Here is a 22749-nt window from a genome sequence, read left to right on the forward strand (position 1 = left end):
ATGGAAACTCCAACTTGAAGCTGGTTGGTGAGAAGTTTCAGAGGCCCAGACCTGGGACTCCTGTGGAAGGGTGAGGCAGTCTTGGGGACTGAGCTCTCAACTTGTGGAATCTGACACTATCGCCAGGTAGATAGTGTCAGAACCGAATTAAAGGACACCCAGCTGGTGTCTGCTGCTTGGTGTGGGGAGGAAAACCACACACACCTGTGGTCACAGACGTGGTCTTATGTCTATGATTGTTGTGGTTTGAGAGTAGAAGAAAAAGCACAGTTAGAGAGAGAGTTTTCCGTACACACATATGCCCTGTGTTTATACTGTATATACCATTTACAGAGCCTGAGGGCAACATAAATAATGTACCCCTCAATTCACTTTATTATGCTTTTTTTGAAATGAGTATAATTAACATCTTGCAGGGCCTTCATATGCCAGAGACAGGTGACCAAACTCGGGCAGTCAGCTCTTTAGGGACTTTCGAATGACCCCTCAGCCTACAGGATAATAATCTAGCTGGTTAGAGTGTATGGTCACTGAGTTTATTTGCTCTTGCTCTAGGGACACTTCCTGCTTTCTCTGGCATCCTCTAGTTTACTTGCTGATACCCAGTACCCAGTTGCCCACAGGCACAGAGAGAAATATATATTAATTGTGTGTGTGTGTGTATAAGCTTGTGTGTATAAGCTTATGTGTATATACATGTATGTAGGCATATATATAAGCGTAATTTAAAAAATAGAAACTCTATATCTATAGAGAAATGCACATCCATGTTCTACGACAGGCATCTATATAGCAGAGGAAACAGAACATTTATAGCTTGCCCCTTAAAAATACGAATCTGAGGCCGAGCATGATGGCTCACACCTGTAATCCCAGTACTTTGGGAGGCCAAGGCAGGCAGATTGCTTGAGTCCAGGAGTTCAAGACCAGCCTGGGCAACATGGCAAGACCGTGTCTCTACAAAAAAACACAAAAATTAGCCAGATGTGGTGGCATACGCCTGTGGTCACAGCTACTCTGGAGGCTGTGGCAGGAGGATCATTTCATCTCGAGAGGTGGAGGTTGCAGTGAGCTGAGATCATGCCACTGTATTCCAGTGTGGGTGACAAAGTAAGAGCCTGTCTCAAATAAATAAATAATTTAATTTAATTTAATTTAAACATTAATCTGATCCTATCACAGCACCTCTTGAAGCCCTTTCAATGGCTTCTCATTGCTCTAAAAGTACTGCAAGGCTCAGCAATGTTTGTTCCTATATCCCCAGCTGCCCCCTTGTTCTCTCTGATCCAGACACCCCAGGCTTCTCTCAGTCCCCTCACTCTCCATGCTCTCACACACCTCAGAACCTTTCCACAGGCCATTCCATTAGCCTTGAATGATTTCCCTCTACCTAGTTGTCTACTCACCTTTCAGATCTTAAGTGTCACATCCTCAATGGCCCCATTCCCCAAATAGAAATTCTCCCTCATACACATGTAAAGCACCACGATCACCTTTGAAGCACCTACCGAACTTGCAATTTCACTTTTGCATGATATTTTAAAATTTATTATTATTATTATTATTTTGAAACAGAGTCTGTCTCTGTTGCCTAGGCTGGAGTGCAATGGCGCAATCTTGGATCACTGGAACCTCTGCCTCTCGGGCTCAAGCAATACTCCTGACTCAGCCTCCTGAGTAGCTGGGACCATAGGCACATACCACCACATCAGCTAATTTTTTGTATTTTGGGCAGAGATGGGGTTTCACTACGTTGCTAATGCTGGTCTTCAATTCTTAGAGTCAAGTGATCCACCTGCCTCAGCAGTGAGATTACAGGTGTGAGCCACCACCAGCCTGTGATTTTTAAAATACCTTCTACTTCCTCAGTAAAACTTCAGAGCACAGGAACCATCCCTCCTTGCTGCTTACAGTTGCCTAGCTCAGTGCTTGGTACATGGTAGGCACCCAATAACTATTTGAATGAATAGATGAATAAATGAATATGTGAAAGCACCTTGTAGAACACCACACATGCAACAGATGTTAACTTCCTTCTTCTCACCATTCAGCAAAAATTTTTGCTTAATTTCTCCTTGCTTTGAAATATAGTTTGATTGGCAAATAATTAAAAGCAAAACTTAACTTTAGAAAGTCATAACCCAATAACTCAAAACAACACATTTGTAACTATTTATTTGCCTGGAGATAACTACAAATGCCTAAAAGTTTGCCTCCATTCAGAGAGTTCTACATTAGAAAAGTCTTAATTTTCTAAACAGACAAGTGATAAGATTATCATTTTCTGAAAATACCCTGAAATCAGTCTGTTGTTTTACAGGTGTTTGTAATTGTTGACCAGATAAACCTTGTGTGAATCCCTAAAAACCCACTGCCAGTACTGAAAATCAATCCACAGGCCACATGGAAATGATATCACATTATAATTATTTTTTGTATTTTTATGCATTTATTTTTTATTTATTAATATTCTTTGAGATAGAGTCTCACTTTGTTGCCCAGGCTGGAGTGCAGTGGCATGATCATGGCTCACTCCAATCTCTATCTCCCGGGCTCAAGCAAACTTCCCACCTTAGCCTGTGAAGTAGCTGGTATGACAAGTGCATGCCACCACATCCAGCTAATTCAAAAACACTTTTTTTTTAGAGATGGGGTCTTGCTATGTTGCCCTGGCTGGTTTCAAACTCCCGGGCCCAAGCAATTCTCCCTCCTCAGCCTCCCAAAGCACCGGGATTACAGGTATGAGCCACTGCACGTGGCCCTATAATTAATAAAGGGTTGACATAAACTTTCTAGTTCATTTAACGTTTTTTATCTCTAAATCACTGTCATCACATAATTTGTGAGTCCGTAAATCTGGGTGAGATAGTGGAAAAACTCTGGGCTTGAAATCAGAAAGCTGTAAACCTACTTTACAAGGATATTGCAAAGATTAAGTGGGGGTAATAATTTTGTTAAAAATAATCTCTCATCTGTTAAACACATACCTCACGTTGTAGATGGAGCTAACTCTGTTACATTATTATCAATTAATTCTTTAAAAAAAGACTATGGGCCAGGCATGGTGGCTCATACCTATAATCCCAGCACTTTGGGAGGCCGAAGTGGGTGGATCTCTGAGCTCAGGAGTTTGAGACCAGCCTGGGCAACATGGAGAAATCCCATCTCTACCAAAAATGCAAAAAATTAACAGGGCATAGTGGGGCACACCTGTGGTCCCAGCTACTTGGGAGGCTGAGGTGGGAGGATTGCTTGAGTGTGGGAGGTGGAGGTTTCAGTGAGCCAAGATCACACCACTGTATTCCAACCTGGGTGACAGAGTGAGACTCTGCCTCAAAAAACAACAACAACAACAAAAACTTATGAAATATGTATTATTACCCTACTATACAGATGAAGAAATTGAGGCTCTTGGAGATTGACAATCTGGCCCAAGATTGTACATCCCATCAAGCTGCAGGGCTAAGATGCATGAAAAAGGGCTCTAGCTAGGATGTATGTAGCTGTAGCTTGCTATAAAAATTAAGATGTCTTATTACAAAATATCTCTGAAATGACAGTTCCTATTAATATTCCTATATGTTCCTCCTTCCTGTGTATCCATATCAGACATCCTTATCATCCTTATCAGATATTGTAAATCAAACCAAATTAGAGGCAGGGAGGAGCCTAATCTCAGCCATCAGACCATCATGTGTGCAAATTGCTTCTCTGCCCCCTTGTTTTTGTTTTCCCAGTTTCTTTTCTTTTTCTTCTTTCTCCCTTCCTTCCTTCCTTCCTTCCTTCCTTCCTTCCTTCCTTCCTTCCTTCCTTCCTTCCTTCCTTCCTTCCTTCCTTCCTGCCTGCCTGCCTGCCTGCCTGCCTGCCTTCCTTTCTTCCTTTCTTTCTTTTTTTTTTTGACAGGGTCTCGATCTGTCTCCCAGTGTGCAGCAGCGTGATCTTGGCTCACTGCAATCTCTGCCTGCCATGTGATTCTTATGTCTCAGTCTCCTAAGTAGCTTGGATTATAGGTCTACACACCACTCCTGGCTACGCCATGTTGCCCAGGCTGGTCTTGACCTCCTGGGCTCTAGTGATCTGCCCACCTTGGCCTCCCAAAGTGCTGGGATTACAGGTGTGAGCCATCACACCCGGCCCCCAGTTTCCATATTAGTAACTCCCATGTAGACCACAAGGATGCACCATTTAGAAAACTTGCAATGGTCCACTTTTCAAATCACCCAAATATGTTAAAGAAATTGGTATGACTGTTGACTCACAACAGGAGGCAGGGGCATGGGGTGGGGTGCAAGATTAATGTCGTGACAAATGTGGAAAAGAAACTTCTCCTGTTTTTCCAACTCCATCTCTGCTACCATATTATTACACTCTTCTGGTAGTGTGGTGTTTATGTGTGAATTTTTTTTCTTATATATACAGTAATTGTAGGATATAAACCTGATTCCAGTTGCAAACTTCACTATGAGCTTAGCTTTTAAGTTGCTTAAGAATAGTTGGATCTATGCAAATAATGATAATTATTATTATCTGAAGAGAGTGGCTCATTTTGTCACCCAGGCTGGAGTGCAGTGGTGTGATTAAGGATCACTGCAACCTCCACCTCCCAGGCTCAAATAAACCTCCCACCTCAGCCTCCCAAGTAGCTGGGAATACAGGCACGGCCCACCATGTCCGGCTAATTTTTTGTATTTTTTGTAGAGATGGGGTTTCATCATGTTGCCCAGGCTGGTCTTGAATTCCTGGGCTCAAGCAATCCTCCCACCTTGGCCTCCCAAAATGCTGGCATCACAGGCATGATGGCATCACTGGCATCACATGCCATGCCTGGCCTGATCTATGCAAATTTTCAAAATAATCAATTTTTATTTGTTGCTTTATTGGTGGTACAATCTCCAGTGGAAAAATCTAAGGGTTTTGGTGTTATTTGCTTACTCAACCAATATTTATTAGACTCTTACTAAGCACCAAGCATGGTCACATGCCTGAGCTGTGGCTAGCACAGTGTATAAGACAAACTTAATCTCTGTTTTCGTGGAGCGTATAATCTAGTAGATGAAGCCTATGTTGAGCAACATCACAATACTAACAAATTGAGGATGCTATGAGAGTGTCTAACAAATTGAGTGTAACAAATTGAGGATGCTATGACAGTGTGCCATGGGGACTTCAGCCACCTGGGGATTGAGAGAAAGCTTCCTTGAGGGAAGGTACATTTCACCTGAGACACACTGCCGTCTGCTCTAGGTTTTGGGTTTTGTAACTGCATTCACATCCCGATTCTGACACTTCACCCAGTTATTGTCTCAGAGCTTGGGTCCGCAGGTGTAAAACAAGGACAGTATGAACCTTGGCAGGGTTGTGAGAAGGGGAGAGAACACAAGTAAAGCACCTGTATCAGGCATACAGTAGGCATTAAGTGTGCAATGCTTGCTATGATTATACATCATTGTAAGCGTCAAGAGAAAGTTGAAGAAAAGTCTGACCAACAGCGAAAGATAAATGTGCAGAGGAGAAATTTGTCAAAGTTTCCAAATTCAGGGGCAGTCCATATTCCACATTTTGTTTGGGGGCTTCAGGTCCTGAGTTCCAGACATTGGAGCAATTAACAGTTTAAGATTGCTAAATATTGTCTTCATGAGAAGTTGATAAGGAATTTTGGGTGGTTGATGTCTTTCTAGCAGCAGTTTAGCGTATGCTGAGGCCAGATTTTTTCAAGCAAAAGTAAAATACCTAAGAAACTGCCTGGCCAGAGGACAATCAGATTTTGGCTGGCTCAAGTGACAAGCGTTTATAAGCTAGATGGGAGAGGAAGGGATGAATACTCCATTGGAGGTTTTACTCGAGGGTCAGAGGGAGACCCGGCGCCACCAGAATGGGACCTGGAAGTGGGAAACGCTGGGTTCCCACGAGAGCGCGCAGAACACGTGCGTCAGGAAGCCTGCTCGGGAATGCCCAGCGCTGCTCCCCGGGCGCTCCTCCCCAGGCCTCCTGGGCGCTTGGATCCCGGCCATCTCCTCACCCTTCAAGTGGGTGTGGGTGATTTCGTAAGTGAACGTGACCGCCACCGAGGGGAAAACGAGCAAGGAAGTAGGAGACAGCCGGGCAGGCGGGGCGGGGTTGGATTGGGAACAGTGGGAGGGATGCAGAAGAGGAGTGGGAGGGATGGAGGGCGCAGTGGGAGGGGTGAGTAGGCGTAACGGGGCGGAGGAAAGGAGAAAAGGGCGCTGGGGCGCCGCGGGAGGAAGTGCTCCAGTGCTCGACTCTCCGCTGCGCGGCCGCTGGCGGAGGGGAGCTGCCAGGTGAGCCTAAGATGCTGCTGCGCTCGAAGCCTGCGCTGCCGCCGCCGCCGCCGCTGCTGCTGCTGCTCTTGGGGCCGCTGGCTCCCCTCTCCCCGGGCGTCCTGGCCGGACCTGCGCAAGCACAGGACGTCGTGGACCTGGACTTCTTCACCCAGCAGCCGCTGCACCTGGTGAGCCCCTCGTTCCTGTCGGTCACCATCGACGCCAACCTGGCCACGGACCCGCGGTTCCTCATCTTCCTGGGGTAAGCGCCAGCCTCCTAGTCCTGTACCCTCTCCTGTCCTCCTGACACCTATGTCTGCCCCGCCAGCCACTCTCTTTTTGCGCGGAAACAACTTCACACCGGAACCTCTCCGCCTGCCTCTCCCCACCCCACTTCCCGCCTCTCATTCTCCCTCTCCCTCCCTTACTCTCTGACCCCAAACCTCTTTTTGGGGGGTATCATTTAAAAAATAGATTTAGGGGTTACAAGTGCAGTTCTGTTCCATGGGTATATTGCATTGTGGTGACATCTGGGCTCTTAGTGTAACTGTCACCTGAATGGTGTACGTTGTATCTAATAGGCAATTTCTCATCCCTCATCCCTCTCCCACCCTCCCCACCTTTTGGAGCCTCCAGTGTCTACTATTCCACTAAGTCCGTGTGTACACATTTTTCGCGCCCACTCTAAATGAGCCTTTTTGTTTCATTCATTCTGTAAGTATTGAGTAAGCACCACCTAAGGTCAGGTATAAGTGGAAATTTGAAAAAAGAAACTGCCCACTTGCCCCAGTACTTCCCTCTCCAGGAGGAGGGAAACTGGGCAGGTGCACCTGGAGGCCTGTGAATGCTTGAATTGCTGTGCAGTGTAGGACAAGTAAGATTGTGCATAGGCTTCTGTCTTTTAAACTCTGTTAGGAGATTTCTTTTTCTTTTCTTTTCTTTTCTTTTTCTTTTTCTTTTCTTTCTTTTTTTTTTTTTTTTTTTTTTTTTTTTTTTTTTTTTTTTTGGCAGCTGCAAAGGGCATCTAGAACAAGAATAAAAATCTAAATATTCAATAAATGAGACCTAGGAGACTACTTCAGTGACTTACAAAGTCCTAATAAAAAGATGTCTCTCCAAAATGGGGCTGCAAAATGTGGTTCTGCCTTATCAACTCCAAGTTTTGTTCTTGCCTGAGAAAGAAGGAACCTGATGCAGGTTCAAGCCTTCTGCCCTATAGCTGTTAGGGAATATGGGTAAGTTTAGAACTCAATTTAGAATCCAATCCTTAGCTAGGTGCGGTGCCTGTAATGCCAGCACTTTGGGAGGCTGAGACAAGAGGATTGCTTGAGTCCAGGAGATCAAGACCAGCCTAGGCAACGTGGCGAAGCCCCATCTCTACAAAAAATTTAAAAATCAGCCAGATGTGGTGGTGTGTGCCTGAAGTCCTAGCTACTCAAGAGGCTGATACAGGAGAATTGCTTGAGCCCCGCTGGTCAAAGCTGCAGTGAGCTGAGAGTGAGACTGTGTCTCACAAAAATCATCCATTCCTTGAGGATGTGGTCAAAGGTCATCATAGTCCATTTTCCCTTCAAACATTCCTTGGACTACAACCTTCCTCATTTCTGCATAATCCTGATATCTTCTATATTTTTGCCTTTTTCATATTTTATAATTTCATATGACTGGGAGACTAAGATCCATGACTCCAAGATGGGGAGCTACAGTGACAATCCCAGGTCTTCTGGTCTCTTATTTAGGCCCTGGGAGCCTCCAGAGTTGGCCACATCTTGACCAGCCCAGATGGAGGGAATGATCACCACTATCTCACCTCTGTGTTAAATACCTAGGTGCTGTCCTCCCTGAGCCCACACGATAGTTGCCAGTGCTAATTTAATGGGTAGTGTACTGGTTAAGAGATGGACAGACCGTCCTGGCTTGACTCTCAGCTCTGGCAAAGATGAGTGGCTTGGTTTTTCCATGTCTCTTGGCCACACCAACCTTGATTTCTTCCACTGTAAAATGGAATTTCTCAAGCTTGCCTCAAGGATTATTGCCCGAAGATTTGATGATATGGTAAGAGCTTCACAGTGTTTGGCCCATAGTAAGTGTTTGACATTCAAACGAATTGTTTCTTCCTAGGACATGGTGAGCATTTGGTAGCCATTTACCAGTTTTCTGTTTTCTTTGGATCATAGTTAACCGCTCCTTTCCCTTGTGGCACTAGAATTTTCTGGTGGGGAAGAATCCTCACTTTTTGCTCTTCCTTTTAAGGATAGGAAGCTGATACTAGGCAGCAACTAGTTGGGGGATAGGAAGATTACTCCAGAGAAATACTGAACCACAGGGCTCCAGATCTCAGGACCCTGGTCTTAGCTTGCTGGAGTGTGGGGCAGTGGGTGGGTGGGTGAGGGGGCGGGTTTACTGAAAACGTGTGTGAAGTAGATGTCCATTTACCGAAATGTGAGGACCCAAGGCCTCTTCTACTGCTGTAGCCAGCATATTCCCCAACCTCTCCCCAAGAAAGGACAGACGTGGGTTCACCTGTGGAGTAACAGGTCCTAAAGAAAAAACATACAGTATGACTTCCAGGGTCTGGGCCTGATCACCCAGCAGTCAAAGCTCCCCGCAATTGACTGACACCCCTCTAACACGTAGAACTTCCAATCTGCAACTTAGTGAGGATGATACCTTTATTCTTCTTAAATACATCTCTTCATTTCCCAGAGCACCCTTTTTCCCCCGTCCTCTGCACCTTTTTGTTAAACACTGGAGTATAATGAAATACCAAGAGAGCATAACGTGTGATGCATAAAACTTTCTTTCTGGTTTACAAGACAGTTTATTCTTGTCTATACGTGCTTCTCTCCAAGGCTGGCTTCTGTCTAAAAGAGGCAGGAACCCCCTCTCCTCATCTAAGCCCTAGCTTCTAAATCGGAGTGTGAGGGTCCATCTCCCCAAGAGGGGCACAGGGCCCAAGCAGCCCAGCCATCTCAGAAGACAACACTAAGCTTTGTATGGGTCCACAGTAGAGGAGAGTAAGACGCCTGTTGTTTAATTTATTACAGTTCCTCAAAAGTGAAGATGTGTGGGCGGGATGGCAAGAGCTAAGCAGACGAAAGCTGAAGGAATAAGGAAAGAGAGGAGGACACAAACAGCTGACACTTCCTCAGTTCTTGTCATTTGCCTGGCTCTGTTCTAAGCACCTTCTAGGTATTAATCCATTTAGTCTTGGCTACAACACTATGAGGTTGTATCATCCCCATTTTATCATCCCGTTTTAAAATGAAGAAATTGAGGCTCAGGGAGATTAAGTAACTTGGCTGCCGTTTGAAACTAGACTCTGATCACATGAGATAATAATGCCCATAAAAAGGGAAAGCAGATTATATTTTTTAAAGGAAAGAGAGTAGGATATGGTAGAAAAAGATTATTTGGAAAGGAATTGAGATATTGATATAATGAAAAGAAGCATTCACATGAGAGTAACAGTTTCAGGGCCCAACCCTTCATCTAAGGTACTTCAAAGAGGCCTAAGCAAACTTAGTCATATGGTGTGGTTCTAGCCTCCATGAAGGCAAATACGTTGTGTACAGCCCAACTGCACACAAAACTGAAATACCAATGATAGAGCAATCTAAAATTTAAAAAATAGAACTTTCAATTTGTCGTCTTCCCAGAGGGACTTAATCAAGAAACCAATCAAAATACTTCCTAAGCCCAACTGTGTGCAGAACTCCAAAGAGAGCCTGGCCCTGAATCAACACTGTCCAATGGAAATATAATATGATGTGGGCCTCATATGCCAGGTCATATGTAATTTTAAATTTTCTAGTAGCCATATTAAAAAGGTAAAAGGAAACAAGTGAAATTAATTTAATAATTTTATTTAGTTCAATATATCCGAAATGTTTTCTCAGCATATAATCAATATAAAAATATTAATGAGATATTTATTATTCCTTTCCTCAAACCAATTCTCCATAATCTGGCATGTATGACTTATCGCACTTCTCAGAGTATATTTCTTTTTTTTTTTTCCAAGACAGTTTTGCTCTTGTCACCCAAGCTGGAGTACAATGGCATTACCTTGGCTCACCGCAACCTCTGCCTCCCAGGTTCAAGTTATTCTCCTGCCTCAGTCTCCCAAGTAGCTGGGACTAGAGGTGTATGCCACCACGCCTGATTAATTGTGTATTTTTAATAGAGACAAGATTTCACCATGTTGGCCAGGCTAGTCTCGAACTCCTGACCTCAGGTGATCTGCCCACCTCGGCCTCCCAAAGGTTTGGGATTACAGGCATGAGCCACTGCACCTGGCCTCAGATTAACTATGTTTCAAGCACTCAGTAGCCACATGTAGTTAGTGCTATGGTAGTGGACAGTACAGATCTGCATTTCAGTTAAGACACATATGCAAGCATAGTTCACTAATGCACGGTAAAAAAAAAAAAAAAAAAAAAAGTATAGTGCTGAGTTAGTGGTAGAAATCCTAACTACTGCAGAGCAAAAGTGGTACGAACAGCAATCTCAGTGATAATGCAACCAACCATGTTTGCTTTTCATTGCAATTTGCTTATTTTCCTTCAGCAAAGTTTATCTCTTTTTGCCAATTCAATAAATATTTACTGATAAAAACTTTCAATATTAGATTCTTGCATCTTTGTAGACAGAGTTGCTTTTCCCATTTGGAAAATTACTTATCAATGTAAACACATGTTTTGATAACCAGTGTTGGAAAGAGGCGCAGACCCCCCATGTGCCTACTGATGGCAGAAATATCCACGGCCAAAGGGAAACAAAGGGCTGGGGGCAATCACACACCTCATGTCTCCTAACTCCTGGGAAGTGCTGTCCCTCTGATTGAGCTCTTATCATCCCTTCCCCACTAACCCTATCCACTGTGCCCTGGAGCCCTTTGCGGGGTAACCCTGCTCTGTCCTCCTCACAGAATATCTCCTGTACCTCCTTGTCCAAGCTACAGCTTGGTTCTTCTCTGAAGACACCGTCTTCCCTGTAGCCCTTTTGAGTAATGGCTGCACATTCTCCCATAGTCCAGTTCTTTTCCCGTTCTCCAGTCCGGCTTCTGGATGACAGCCCACTAGTTTGAACTCCACACTGCTGTAGTTCCAATGTCTTTTGATTTGTTACCTTGGGCAAATTACCTCCTTTTGTTCAGATTCCTTGTTTGTAAAATGACGATAATAATGCCACTTGCTTCATTGGGTTGTTTTGAAATTAAGTGAAAGAAGGCAGGTCAGTTCCCTACACACTCAGTACAGACTAGGCTGATGAGCATTACGGATGATGCCATGATGCAGTGTGTGGTTCCTCATCTCCACATCCGGCTCTCATCCAGTGCTCCTGCTCACGGCACTCTGTCCTCCTCTTACTTACTCCCCCTTATTAACTGAAGACTGGCACTGATCTCACAGTTTCCTCTCCACTTCTAAGTCTCACCATCAGCCTAGATGACTTCAAGTCACCTAGATAAACTGTCTCAGTTTCTTCACTCTCACATTTTTTTATATGTTGTAACAGATAATGTTACACTCAAGTTGTAACAGAACCAGCTTGTCCAGCTCATGAAATGTATGCGTTTCCTCTCAACTCTGTATTCAGTGACATCCTGTGGGTATCTGCAAATCAGACAGTGATTTGCACTGGTGAGAATATTTACCATGGAAACTGGCAAATACTAAAAAGCAGGGCACCTTTTTTTCTGAGAGCCAGACCACAGCTCCTCTACTCCGTAGCACCCATCATAACAATTTTAAATACCTCCACTGAACAGCTTCCTCCTGTCTCTACTTCTTCCATATCTGATTTGAGCTTCTTAATTTATCACGTGAACCACTTTTGTGATAATAACCCCAAATCCCTGTTCCATTGTTCTTCCAGCTAAAATCCTAAAATCCTAAACCTGATTTAGTCCAAGCATATTTTCTCTCTTTGGAATCTACAGGGTGGCCCAAACATGTGGAAATTGAAATATATTACTTATTAATTTTAATGCATATTAATAAGCCATTTTAATGCCTCATTTCCAGTCTCAGTGGCCAACCTGTATAGCTGGGCTAGTGAGCTCTGGGGGAGTGGACAGTTTCCCAGCCACATAGACTGACGTTGCACCAAACATTTTTTTAGCGTCCAGACTTCCCTGGCCCTTAGTGTTACCCTTAACTCTCCATTTCTCTGCCTTTCGCATTGTCTACTTTTTAAAAATCTCTGACTCCACCTTCACCTTATCATTCTTAGCACATCACCATACTTCTGCTTCCCAAAGAAAATGAGCAATTACTTCCTTTTCCTTTTCCTCCTGTCATCAAATCTGCAGACATGTCATGCCTAAGTCCAGCTTTCCTCCTTTCTCTGATCTCAGTCCGCTTCTTCCAGTTCTGCTCTGAATCCCGTCCCCTCCCCAACCCCCAAGGACTTTGCTCTGTCAGTCACCTCTTCCCTCTCCTGTATCTTCAACCCCTCCCTTTTTACTGGCATCTTCCTCGCAGCATAGAAGCATCCCCAAGCCTTTCCCATCTCAATCACCTCCTCGCGCACTGTCTCTGCAGAAACCACCCCGTTTCTGCCCTCCCCTGGGCAGCCAGTTCTTGCTGTTCCGCCCGCATGATGCCACCATCGTTATGTCACTAAAATCAATCTCTCCGACATCATCAATGGCCTTCCTGTGTTGGGAAACCTAATAAATACTTTATCTTATTTGGTCTTTGTTATGGGTTGAATGAGGTCACCCAAAATCCATATTAGAAGTCCTAAACCCCAGTACCTCAGAATGTGACTTTATTTGGGAATAGGGTCATTGCAGATGTTATTAGTTAGGATGAGGTCATACTGGAATGTGGTGGACTCCTCTTCTAATATGACTGATGTCCTTATAACAAGAAATTTGGAGACATACACACACATAGGGAGAATACCATGTGATGACAGGAGTTACAGAGTTGGAGTCAAAAAGCTATGGGAACTTAGGAGAAAGACCTGGAACAAATCCTTTCTTGTGCCTTCAGAGGGAGTATGGCCCTGCCACTGCCTTCATTTCAACTTTTTGGCTTTTCAGAACTGTAAGACAATACATTTCTGTTGTTCGAACCAATTAGTTTACAGTAACTCTGCCACTGCGGCCCTAACAAACTAGTACAGTCTCTTGGAGGCATTTGGCAAGGTTGACAATGGAAGCACTTTCTTACCTCTTTAGGTCTGTCGCCTTTCTAGGAGGGGAGTGTTCTCTAACAATTCCTCTCCATCTCTCTCTCTAGCTTGTCTTAAACATTAGTGTTCCTCAGACTTCTGACCTACGCCTTTTTTTCACTTCACGTATTCCCCGGGTGGTCTCACCCACTTCCGGAAATTACTTAAATTACTGGTCATGCAGGGCTATGCTGGAAACTATTTAACAACTGGCTCTCTGGGAGAAGGGGAGACTGGTTGATGGGTTTTGCTGATTTCTGTAGTGTAAATACTCCCTCCATAGCCGGTTCCAAACTGCCAACAGTTTAACAACAGGCTCACAAAATTTCTCCAGATTTAACATTTGGCTTTCACAGGCCGACAACGTGGTACAGCCGACTCGAGCACACCTCTGCTTTCGTGTCAGAGAGAAGTAACTTATTTTTGTACAAAAGGTAAAATAAAAACACCTGCAGGCCCCCCCTTTTTTTTTTCCTTAACAAACTGCTCTAGAAATAGAACAGCTGCAGCTTCTTTCATGCGTTCCTCTGTTATTTCCACGTCACTCTGGTGGTGGGATCATTTTTCCTTTATTTTTCTTGTATATGATTGAGATACTGTACCTTTGATCAATTTTAGTTTTGTGGCATATTTTGCAGCCATATTAAATCTAGTTTTTGTCAGAGGGCATCAATATTATTTTCTCAAAACAAGAAAATATTTCATTGCAAAAGAGAGAAACAGAAAGGTCCTTAATACCAAAACTTTGAAACGTGATTTCTTTTACTTGGGAGTGTCCAAGTGGTAAACCCAGATAGCATTGAGTTTTCATTTTGTTCAGGAAACAGTCTTCGTCTGGCCCCGACTTACACTTACATCAGGCGGGCCTTGCTCATTCATTCACTGAAGTATTTCTTCAACACCAGTGGTGTGCCAAGTACTTATCTAGGTATTGGGTGGATTCTGATAAGTCAGTCAGGTCCCTGCTCTCAGGGAGCTTGCAGCAGAGATGGGGGCTGCAGTAGAGAGTAAGCCAAGGAAATGAACAAGGAAGCTGATTTCAGAGAGCGACAAATGCTATGAAGAAAATGAAGGCAGGGCAGTGTGATGGAGAGTGAACCAAGGTGGTACAGTTTGTACCTCTAAGGACCAGGCCATGACCCAGGTCACGCACAGATGCCCGTCATGTGATGCCACAGCTCCTTTTCCAGATGCTCATTTCCTCCCACTTCCCCATCTCTTGCCCAGCCGCGACTGCTTACAAATACAGCTAGAGGAATCTAAATGAGGTTCCTCTATCATCATACCCAATCAAAATGCCAAGGAACAGAATCAGTGCCTGGTGGAAGGCAGTGGAACGGGGCCAGCCTGGAGTGGTTCTCTCTGAGGAAGTTCCTCATCTTGGTTTTAGGGCCATGCCTTGCGACCTGTGAGCTAGGGGTTGCCAGTCCCTGGTATTTCTACAGGACTTGCCTGTCTATATTCCCAGCCTGTATGTGTCTCCTGAGTTCCAGGCACACAGGGCCAAGCACCTGATGGATGGAAATATGTTTTTTGGTGTTCCATTGGTATCTCAAATTCTACAAAACTTAGCGCCCCTTCTCCTCCCTGTTCCTCCCCATCTTCCATCTATCACCTATTCCTCATCCAGCAAATGATATTACCATCTTCCAAGGTGCTTCCCAGAAGTAATCCTTGACTCCTCCTCAACATCCAATTAATAATCAAATCTAGGCCGGGTACAGTAACTCATGCCTGTAATCCCAGCACTTTGGGAGGCCGAAGCAGGTGGATCATTTGAGGCCAGGAGTTCAAGACTAGCCTGGCCAACAAGGTGAAACTTGTCTCATTTTTTAAAAATTATTTTAAAAACCCAAATCTATTATTTCTACTTCTAAGTGTGTCTTGAATTGATCCGTCTCTCCCCATCTCTGAGCTGTCACCTTACCTCAGTCCATCACATTTTGTCTACATTAACATGACCAGAGTCTTGCTCCTTCTTTTCAGTTATTTGTACTGCAGCCTGTGATTCCTTTCTAAAATAGGTCTGGTGAGGTCACTCCAACTGCTTCAGATCCTTCCATGGCTCCCCGTTGCCCTCATATGAAGTTGGCACTCCTGGACTTGTGGCTTACGGGGCTCTCCATGATGTGGCCCTATTTGCCTCTCCATTCTGTTCTCTCCCAGCCTCTCTGCCCCCCATCTCTAGGCACCAGCCACACCCTTCTGCTCATCAGTGGTGCCAGCTTCTCTTCTATCTCTGGTCTTTGCACAGACTTTTCCCTTCACCTGGATTGCTTTCTTCAATCCTACCCCACTCTCTTTAATCTAGATAAGGTTTATTCTTTTTGAATGTCTAGCAGTGAAACCATTTCCCCTGAAAAACCTTCGCTAACCAACCTCCTACCCTCAGCCCAAAGTCTAGATTAGGAGCCCCTCTAAATGTTTCCATAGCATTTTTTAAGAATTGCCTATTTACTTGTTCGTATCTATCACTAAACTATAAATTGTATGAGAACAGTCGCTATCTCTGCCTGGTTCACCATTCATCTCCAGCAACTAGCATAATGCCTGGCGGAGTCGGCCCGCAACAAATATTTGTTGAATAAATTAACAGATGGCTTTATCTCCTTAAAATCTTGTTTTTTTCACCTATTAAAACAGACACAAAGGCCAGGTGCGGTGGCCCATGCTTGTAATCCCAGCACTTTGGGAGGCCAAGGCGGGTGAATCATCTGAGGTCAGGAGTTCAAGACCAGCCTGGCCAACATGGTGAAACCTCATCTCTACTAAAAATACAAAAATTAGCTAGGCATGGTGGTGGGTGCCTGTAGTCCCAGCTACTAGGGAGGCTGAGGCGAGAGAATCACTTGAACCCAGGAGGCAGAGGTGGCAGTGAGCCGAGATCATGCCATTGCACACCAGCCTGGGGCAATAGAGTGAGACCCTGTCTAAAAAAAAAAAAAACCAACACACACACACACACACACCAACTTGTATAATTTAAAATATCACATGCTTGTTATGGAACACTTGTGAAATACAGGAAAGCAATGAAAAAGTCTACTATCTAGCTCACCACATAATGATCATTGCTATCATCCAGGCATACTTCTCTTGCATATAAATATATATTCTTTTATTGTTAAAATTACACTACAAGTACTATTTATTTTATTGTGGCAAAATACACAAAACATAAAAACTTGCCATTTTAACCATTTTAAGGTGTGCAGTGTGGTGCATTCACCACACTCACATTGTTGTGCCAATACCACCACTATCTATCTCAGAACTTTTTCATCTTCCCAGACTGAAACTCTGTAGTCATTAAACAGTAGTGCATCCTCTGTTTTCCCCTCCCTACAGTTTATTTTTATTTGGGTTCATACCAAACTGAAAATAGCTACTTCTTCCTTACCTTAGATCAGCATTTCCATTTATTTAGCCGTGGTTTTGAGGATCCTATGGCAGATGCCATCCTTCCTAGAGCTCTTTGGGGCTGTCAGGTATTTCAGTCAGGGTGAATTCGGGTTGACAACATTTTAAAATCTCACTTTATTCTGAGGTTCCTAGTGCCAGAGCCCACTGTATTTTTAGGGACTCACAAGTTACAAACAAAAATATGGTAAGGAGGAATCACTGAAGTTTTACCACAAGAGACTTACATTTTGTTCAATTTCTATCTTTTGGTTTATTTCCTAAGCATAAAGAAATACTTTGAAATTCTTACATAGCATATTTAATTAAGCATGAGCACATCTTAAAATTTTAAATTTTAGATCAGATCTTTAATTCCTAAGATATTAAGAGGTGCTGGCAATTTGGCCAGGCGTGGTGGCTTATGCCTATAATCCCAACACTTTGGGAGGGTGAGGTGAGCAAATTGCTAGAGCCCAGGAGGTGGAGGTTGCAACGGGCTGAGATCATGCCATTGTACTCCAGCCTGGGCAATGGGAATGAAACCTTGTCTCAAAAAAAAAAAAAAAAAAAAAGAAGAAGAAGAAGAAGTATTGGCAATTAGTGCTCCAAGAATAATTTCCTGACTTGAAATAAACCTACATGTAGACAAACTAATTAGGCCATTCCAAGAGTTACTAGCATTGGTTTAATATGTTTTCAGAACATTCCAGGAAGCAGTGTGGCCAGCCTTGCATGTTTGATACTTCAGAAATGTATGACAGGTGTTTCTCTTACCCAGGTCTTCTGTTCTCTTAGTTTTGCTCATATAAATATTTATGAACATTCTCATCTTTTTGAGGGAGGGGATTATAGATCATTCTAATTCCATTTTCTAGCATTTGGTACCATTCTAAGCACATAATAGGCACCTATTCGGAGCATTTTTGGTTTGACAGAATATGCATTTAGAATTGCTCAAATTAGAGGTGTCAATGATGGAAATTAGAATCCTATATAATTTTAAGTCATTTGACTTAAATACATAATAATGATTTTCCTTGGTGGGGAATGGTGAAGGGAGGTGGGAGTTAAGGAGAGGAGAAGAGATCCTAAGTCATTTATAAACTTCTCTGGAAACACAGGTGTTTGAAGACTTTTTAAAAAGTCTTGCACCAAGTCGTGTGTGTGTTTTAAATAGACTTTGTTTTTTAGAGCAGTTTTAGGTTCACAGCAAAATTGAATGGAAGGACAAAGATTTCCCATAAACCCCCTGCCCACACACATGCGTAGCCTCCCTCATTATCAAAATTGCCACCAGAGAGGTGTTTGTTCTAGTTGATGAACCTACACTGACACATCATCATTACCCAAAGTCCATAGTCCACAGCAGGGTTCACTGTTGGTGTACATTCTATGGGTTTCAGCAATGTATAATGACATGTATCCACCATTATAGTAACATACAGAGTATTTTCAGTGCCCTACAAATCCCCTGTTCTCCACTTATTCATCCCTCCCTCTCTGCATTTCCACCCCCATTTCGTGGTAACCGCTGATCTTTTTACTGTTCCATAGTTTCGGACAATCTGTTTTTCAGACAGACACAGAGCTGTCTTTCCCTTAGTTTCCATTCTGTCATTTCTTTTTCCCCATCAATCTTAAAAGGCTATGAGTTTTTTAAAGTGTTGAACACTATCCTACTTGTCAAGTTAAAGCATAAGCTCCTGGCTGGGCACAGTGGCTCATGCCAGTAATCTCAGCATTTTGGGAGGCTGTGACAGAAGCATCACTTGAAGCCAGGAGTTCGAGACCAGCCTGGGCAACATAGCATGACCCCCTACACACACACACACACACAAACACACACACACACACACACACACACAAAAGCTCTTGCCAGAATTACAGCTGAAAGTTGCCCTCAGGTGCCTAGACCATCAGTCTTTCAATTAGATTCAGATTGAGATGCTTCCTGTTTTAAACAATGATTCCCTTTCTATCATGCCCAATAAGAAAAAAAATAAAAATTAAACAATACTGTCTGTAATCTCAGCTACCCAGGAGGCAGAAGCACAAGAATTGCTTGAACCCAGCAAGCAGAGGTTGCAGTGAGCTGAGATCGTGCCACTGCACTCCAGCCTGGACAACAGAGCAAGATTCTGTCTCGAAAACAAAACAATATGATTTCCTCCTCTAAGTCTTCCACAGACAAATGTTAAGAAATAGGTCCACCAGGAAAGAAGGAAGTAAGAATGTTTGACTAGATAGTCTTGGAAAAAATAGTTATACTTTCTTGCTTGTCTTCCTAACAGTTCTCCAAAGCTTCGTACCTTGGCCAGAGGCTTGTCCCCTGCGTACCTGAGGTTTGGTGGCACCAAGACAGACTTCCTAATTTTCGATCCCAAGAAGGAATCAACCTTTGAAGAGAGAAGTTACTGGCAATCTCAAGTCAACCAGGGTGAAAATTTTTAAGGATTAACTCTATATTTTAATTAACGTCAGTCTGTCATGAGAATGCTTTGAGAAAACTGTTATTTCTCACACCTAACAATTAATAAGAGATTAACTTCCTCTCCCCTCATCTGACCTTTGGAGGAACCTGAACAAAAGGAAGAGGCAGTGGGCAGGTTTCCTCAGCATGATGTTTGTCATGTTCAGTGTGAGACCTCACAAAAAAAAAAAAAGATGTCCTGGATATAACTGAGAGCTCATCGTACTGTAAATATTAATAGAACAGTGATTGTAGCTGAAGGACAGAGCTGCTTGGAGAGAGCAAGTGGGTAGAATCACATCAAACTAAAGAGAGTATTTCTAGCTGAAGATACAATGATAGATTGAAGGATATTTATTCTAAAAATAGAATGTGGGTGAAAGAGATCCATGATCACCTGGGTGAGTTTAAATATTTGGACTTCTGGGCTCCAACGTTAGATTCTGATTTGAGCAAGTTTGTCAGGGGATTCTGATATTGAAAGTCTGTGGCCTTCACCTGAGAAACCTGCCCTAGGGAGCCATGAAAATTTGTCCTGTCTTTCAGAAGTGCTATCAGACATCAAATGGTAGTTAAATCATATCTTAACAATTACTAGGATGGGCGCAGTGGCTCACACCTGTAATCCAAACACTTTGGGAGGCTGAGGCAGGAGGATCACTTGAGCCCAGGAGTTCAAGACCAGCCTGGGAAACATTGAGAGACCCTGTCTCTATTTTTCAATAATTTAAAAAGAAAAAAGATACTGAAAATATTGTATACACCACTGAATTATAATAACATGTATATAATGTATATATTCATTATGAGGAATATTTGAGTATTTCATATATTATATCTTTTCCTTCTGTTTATTTTCTCCAGTTACGAAGTATTTAGAGCAATTCATAGGTATTTGGGGCTAAATTGACATAATAGTAATTAGAGAAAATAGAAAAAAGACAGATGGGTTCTCCTTGAATACCAGGTTGGAATGTTTATGAGTTTGTGTTTTGTTTTGGGGGTGGTTTTCTTCGACAGAGTCCCACTCTGTTCCCCGGGCTGGAGTATAGTGGCACAATCATGGCTTACTGCAGCCTTGACCTCTTGGGCTGAAGCAGTCTTCCCACCTCAGCCTCCTGAGTAGCTGGGACCACAGGTGCATGCCACCACACCTGACTAATTTTTTAATTTTTTGTAGAGACAGTCTTTCTATGTGATCCAGGCTGATCTCAAACTCCTGCACTCAAGTGATCCTCCTGCCTTGGCCTCCCAAAGTGTTGGGATTATAGGCATAGCCACCATACCTAACCTAGTTTCTGTTTAGACTTGACCCTTTCCCACCAGCCATGTGTGTCCACAAGATCTCATACGTTTAGACAGGAAACTGTTCTTTGCTCATCAGTTGTCTTCATCCTGTGTCTAGGAGGATGGTTGGTGGGGGAAACTGGGGTTATCCAATTCCTCTGAAACATCCTCTGTGAGCCCAGGGATGGATGAGGCATCAGCCACCAGCAAGTCAGTGTGCAGCTTTCCAGAAAGGAAGTCATCGGTCAGTCAGCCGGCCCTGGCAGCCAGCACCCGGCGACCCTGCTGTCTTGTGATAAAGAAATGATCTGCCTGACAGGAAGGGGTGGATTTTTCTTTTTTCTTTCTTTTTTTGAGACAGGGTCTGGCTCTGTCGCCCAGGCTGGAGTGCAATGGTGGGATCTTGGCTCACTGCAGCCTCTGCCTCCCAGGCTCACGCCATCCTCCCACCTCAGTCTCCCCAGTAGCTGGGACCACAGGCACACACCACCACACCCAGCTAATTTTTTGTATTTTTAGTAGAGACAGGGTTTTACTATGTTTTCCAGGCTAGTCTCGAATTCCTGAGCTCAAGCTATCCATCCACCTCGGCCTCCCAAAGTGCTGGAATTACAGGCGTGAGCCACTGTGCCTGGCCAGGGTGGATTTTTTTCAAGTGCACATGTTGTGGTCCCGGAAGTTTTGATGGTACCAAATTCAAAGGGAAAAAACGTCAATGGTTCCCACCCATCCTACCTCCCATGATGGCAAGAGGAAATCACCACACTGCAGATACAGTCCATGTAAAACAAATTGCTATGGATTTTGAATGTGAACCTGAAGAGAACTGCACTGTGTTGTCTATTAGAGTTCTCTGGTAATGTCAAGCTTTTTAAATTTTTTTAGACAGAGTCTCGCTTTGTCGTCCAGTGTCACCCAGGCTGGAGTGCAGTGACGCGATCTTGGCTCACCGCAATCTCTGCCTCCTGGGTTCAAGCGATTCCCCTGCCTCAGCCTCCCGAGTAGCTGTATTTTAGTAGAGACGAGGTTTCACCATTTGGCCGGGTGGTCTCGAAATCATGACCTCAAGTGATTCACCCATCTCAGCCTCCCAAAGTGCTGGGATTATAGGTGTGAGCCACTGCGCCCGGCCAGTAATTTTAAGCTTCTGAGGAACCCTCTGAATTGTTAAATAACTTGGAGCTATGTCCAACATATCCATGTTCAGTGTGTGCTCAATATTTCGTAGGAAACCTGCCCTTGGTTGTTTTCTTTGTGGTGATTCATGAGCCGGCAAATTTGACACATGTTACAGAATATATCTTTTCTCTGCTCTCCTACCTCATAACCAGAACTTAATTATCCTGCTTTAGTCACATAAATAGCAAACTAAATAAACACATGGGATTTCAGCCTGCTCACTGTGAAAACAGATCCTCTAAATGATCTCTCCCACTTGCAGATATTTGCAAATCTGGATCCATCCCTCCTGATGTGGAGGAGAAGTTACGGTCGGAATGGCCCTACCAGGAGCAAGTGCTACTCCGAGAACACTACCAGAAAAAGTTCAAGAACAGCACCTACTCGAGTAAGAAATGAAAGGCACCCTAGAGGTGTTCCAGCCCCAAAGATATTTGAATAGATTGGACTCGGACACCGATCTAGCAAGTCCTACACTAGTTGTATAAAGCTGAAAATACTGAAGCATTTCCCAAACAGGAAATCCTGAACTCAAAACTTATTTTGTTTTTTTTCTTCATCTGACATTGCCTAGTAGCCACAGAGTGAAAGATAAATCAATCATTCATGATCTAACAATGACCTTCACTGCTCTAAAAAACTAGGCAGTCAAGGAAAACATGAATATATTCCTTATGTAAAATTCAAATACAGACATATAAAGGGCAAAATGTGAACATCATTCATACCTTGCTGTCCGCCTCCCTCCCAGAAATAACCTCCACTATGCATTGGTTTAGAGCATTAGGCAGGAGGGCCCTGAGTCACTCCAGACAGCCTTGGCCACCAAGCAACATTCTCTTTTTGTTTCCTCTGTGGCTTCTGCAAACACAGAGCTAGCTCAGCTACCCATTAGTGTATTTTCAGTCACTAAAACAGTCTTCCAGTCTTCAAATTAGGATGACA

General features: G+C 43.6%; 1 protein-coding gene across 1 annotated transcript in view; it reads left to right on the plus strand.

Moving 5' to 3' along the window:
* Positions 1–6243: 6243 nt before the first annotated feature.
* Positions 6244–22749, plus strand: part of HPSE (heparanase) — a 40584-nt gene continuing 24078 nt past the window's right edge. Inside the window, exons 1-3 of the mRNA XM_005554906.5 lie at positions 6244–6543; positions 19160–19305; positions 22067–22192. Of these exons, the coding sequence (XP_005554963.1) occupies positions 6311–6543; positions 19160–19305; positions 22067–22192 (505 nt within the window). The 5' untranslated portion in view covers positions 6244–6310. The remainder of the gene's footprint in view (positions 6544–19159; positions 19306–22066; positions 22193–22749) is intronic.

Source organism: Macaca fascicularis, chromosome 5 (assembly GCF_037993035.2).
Source record: "Macaca fascicularis isolate 582-1 chromosome 5, T2T-MFA8v1.1".
Classification (NCBI taxonomy): domain Eukaryota; kingdom Metazoa; phylum Chordata; class Mammalia; order Primates; family Cercopithecidae; genus Macaca; species Macaca fascicularis.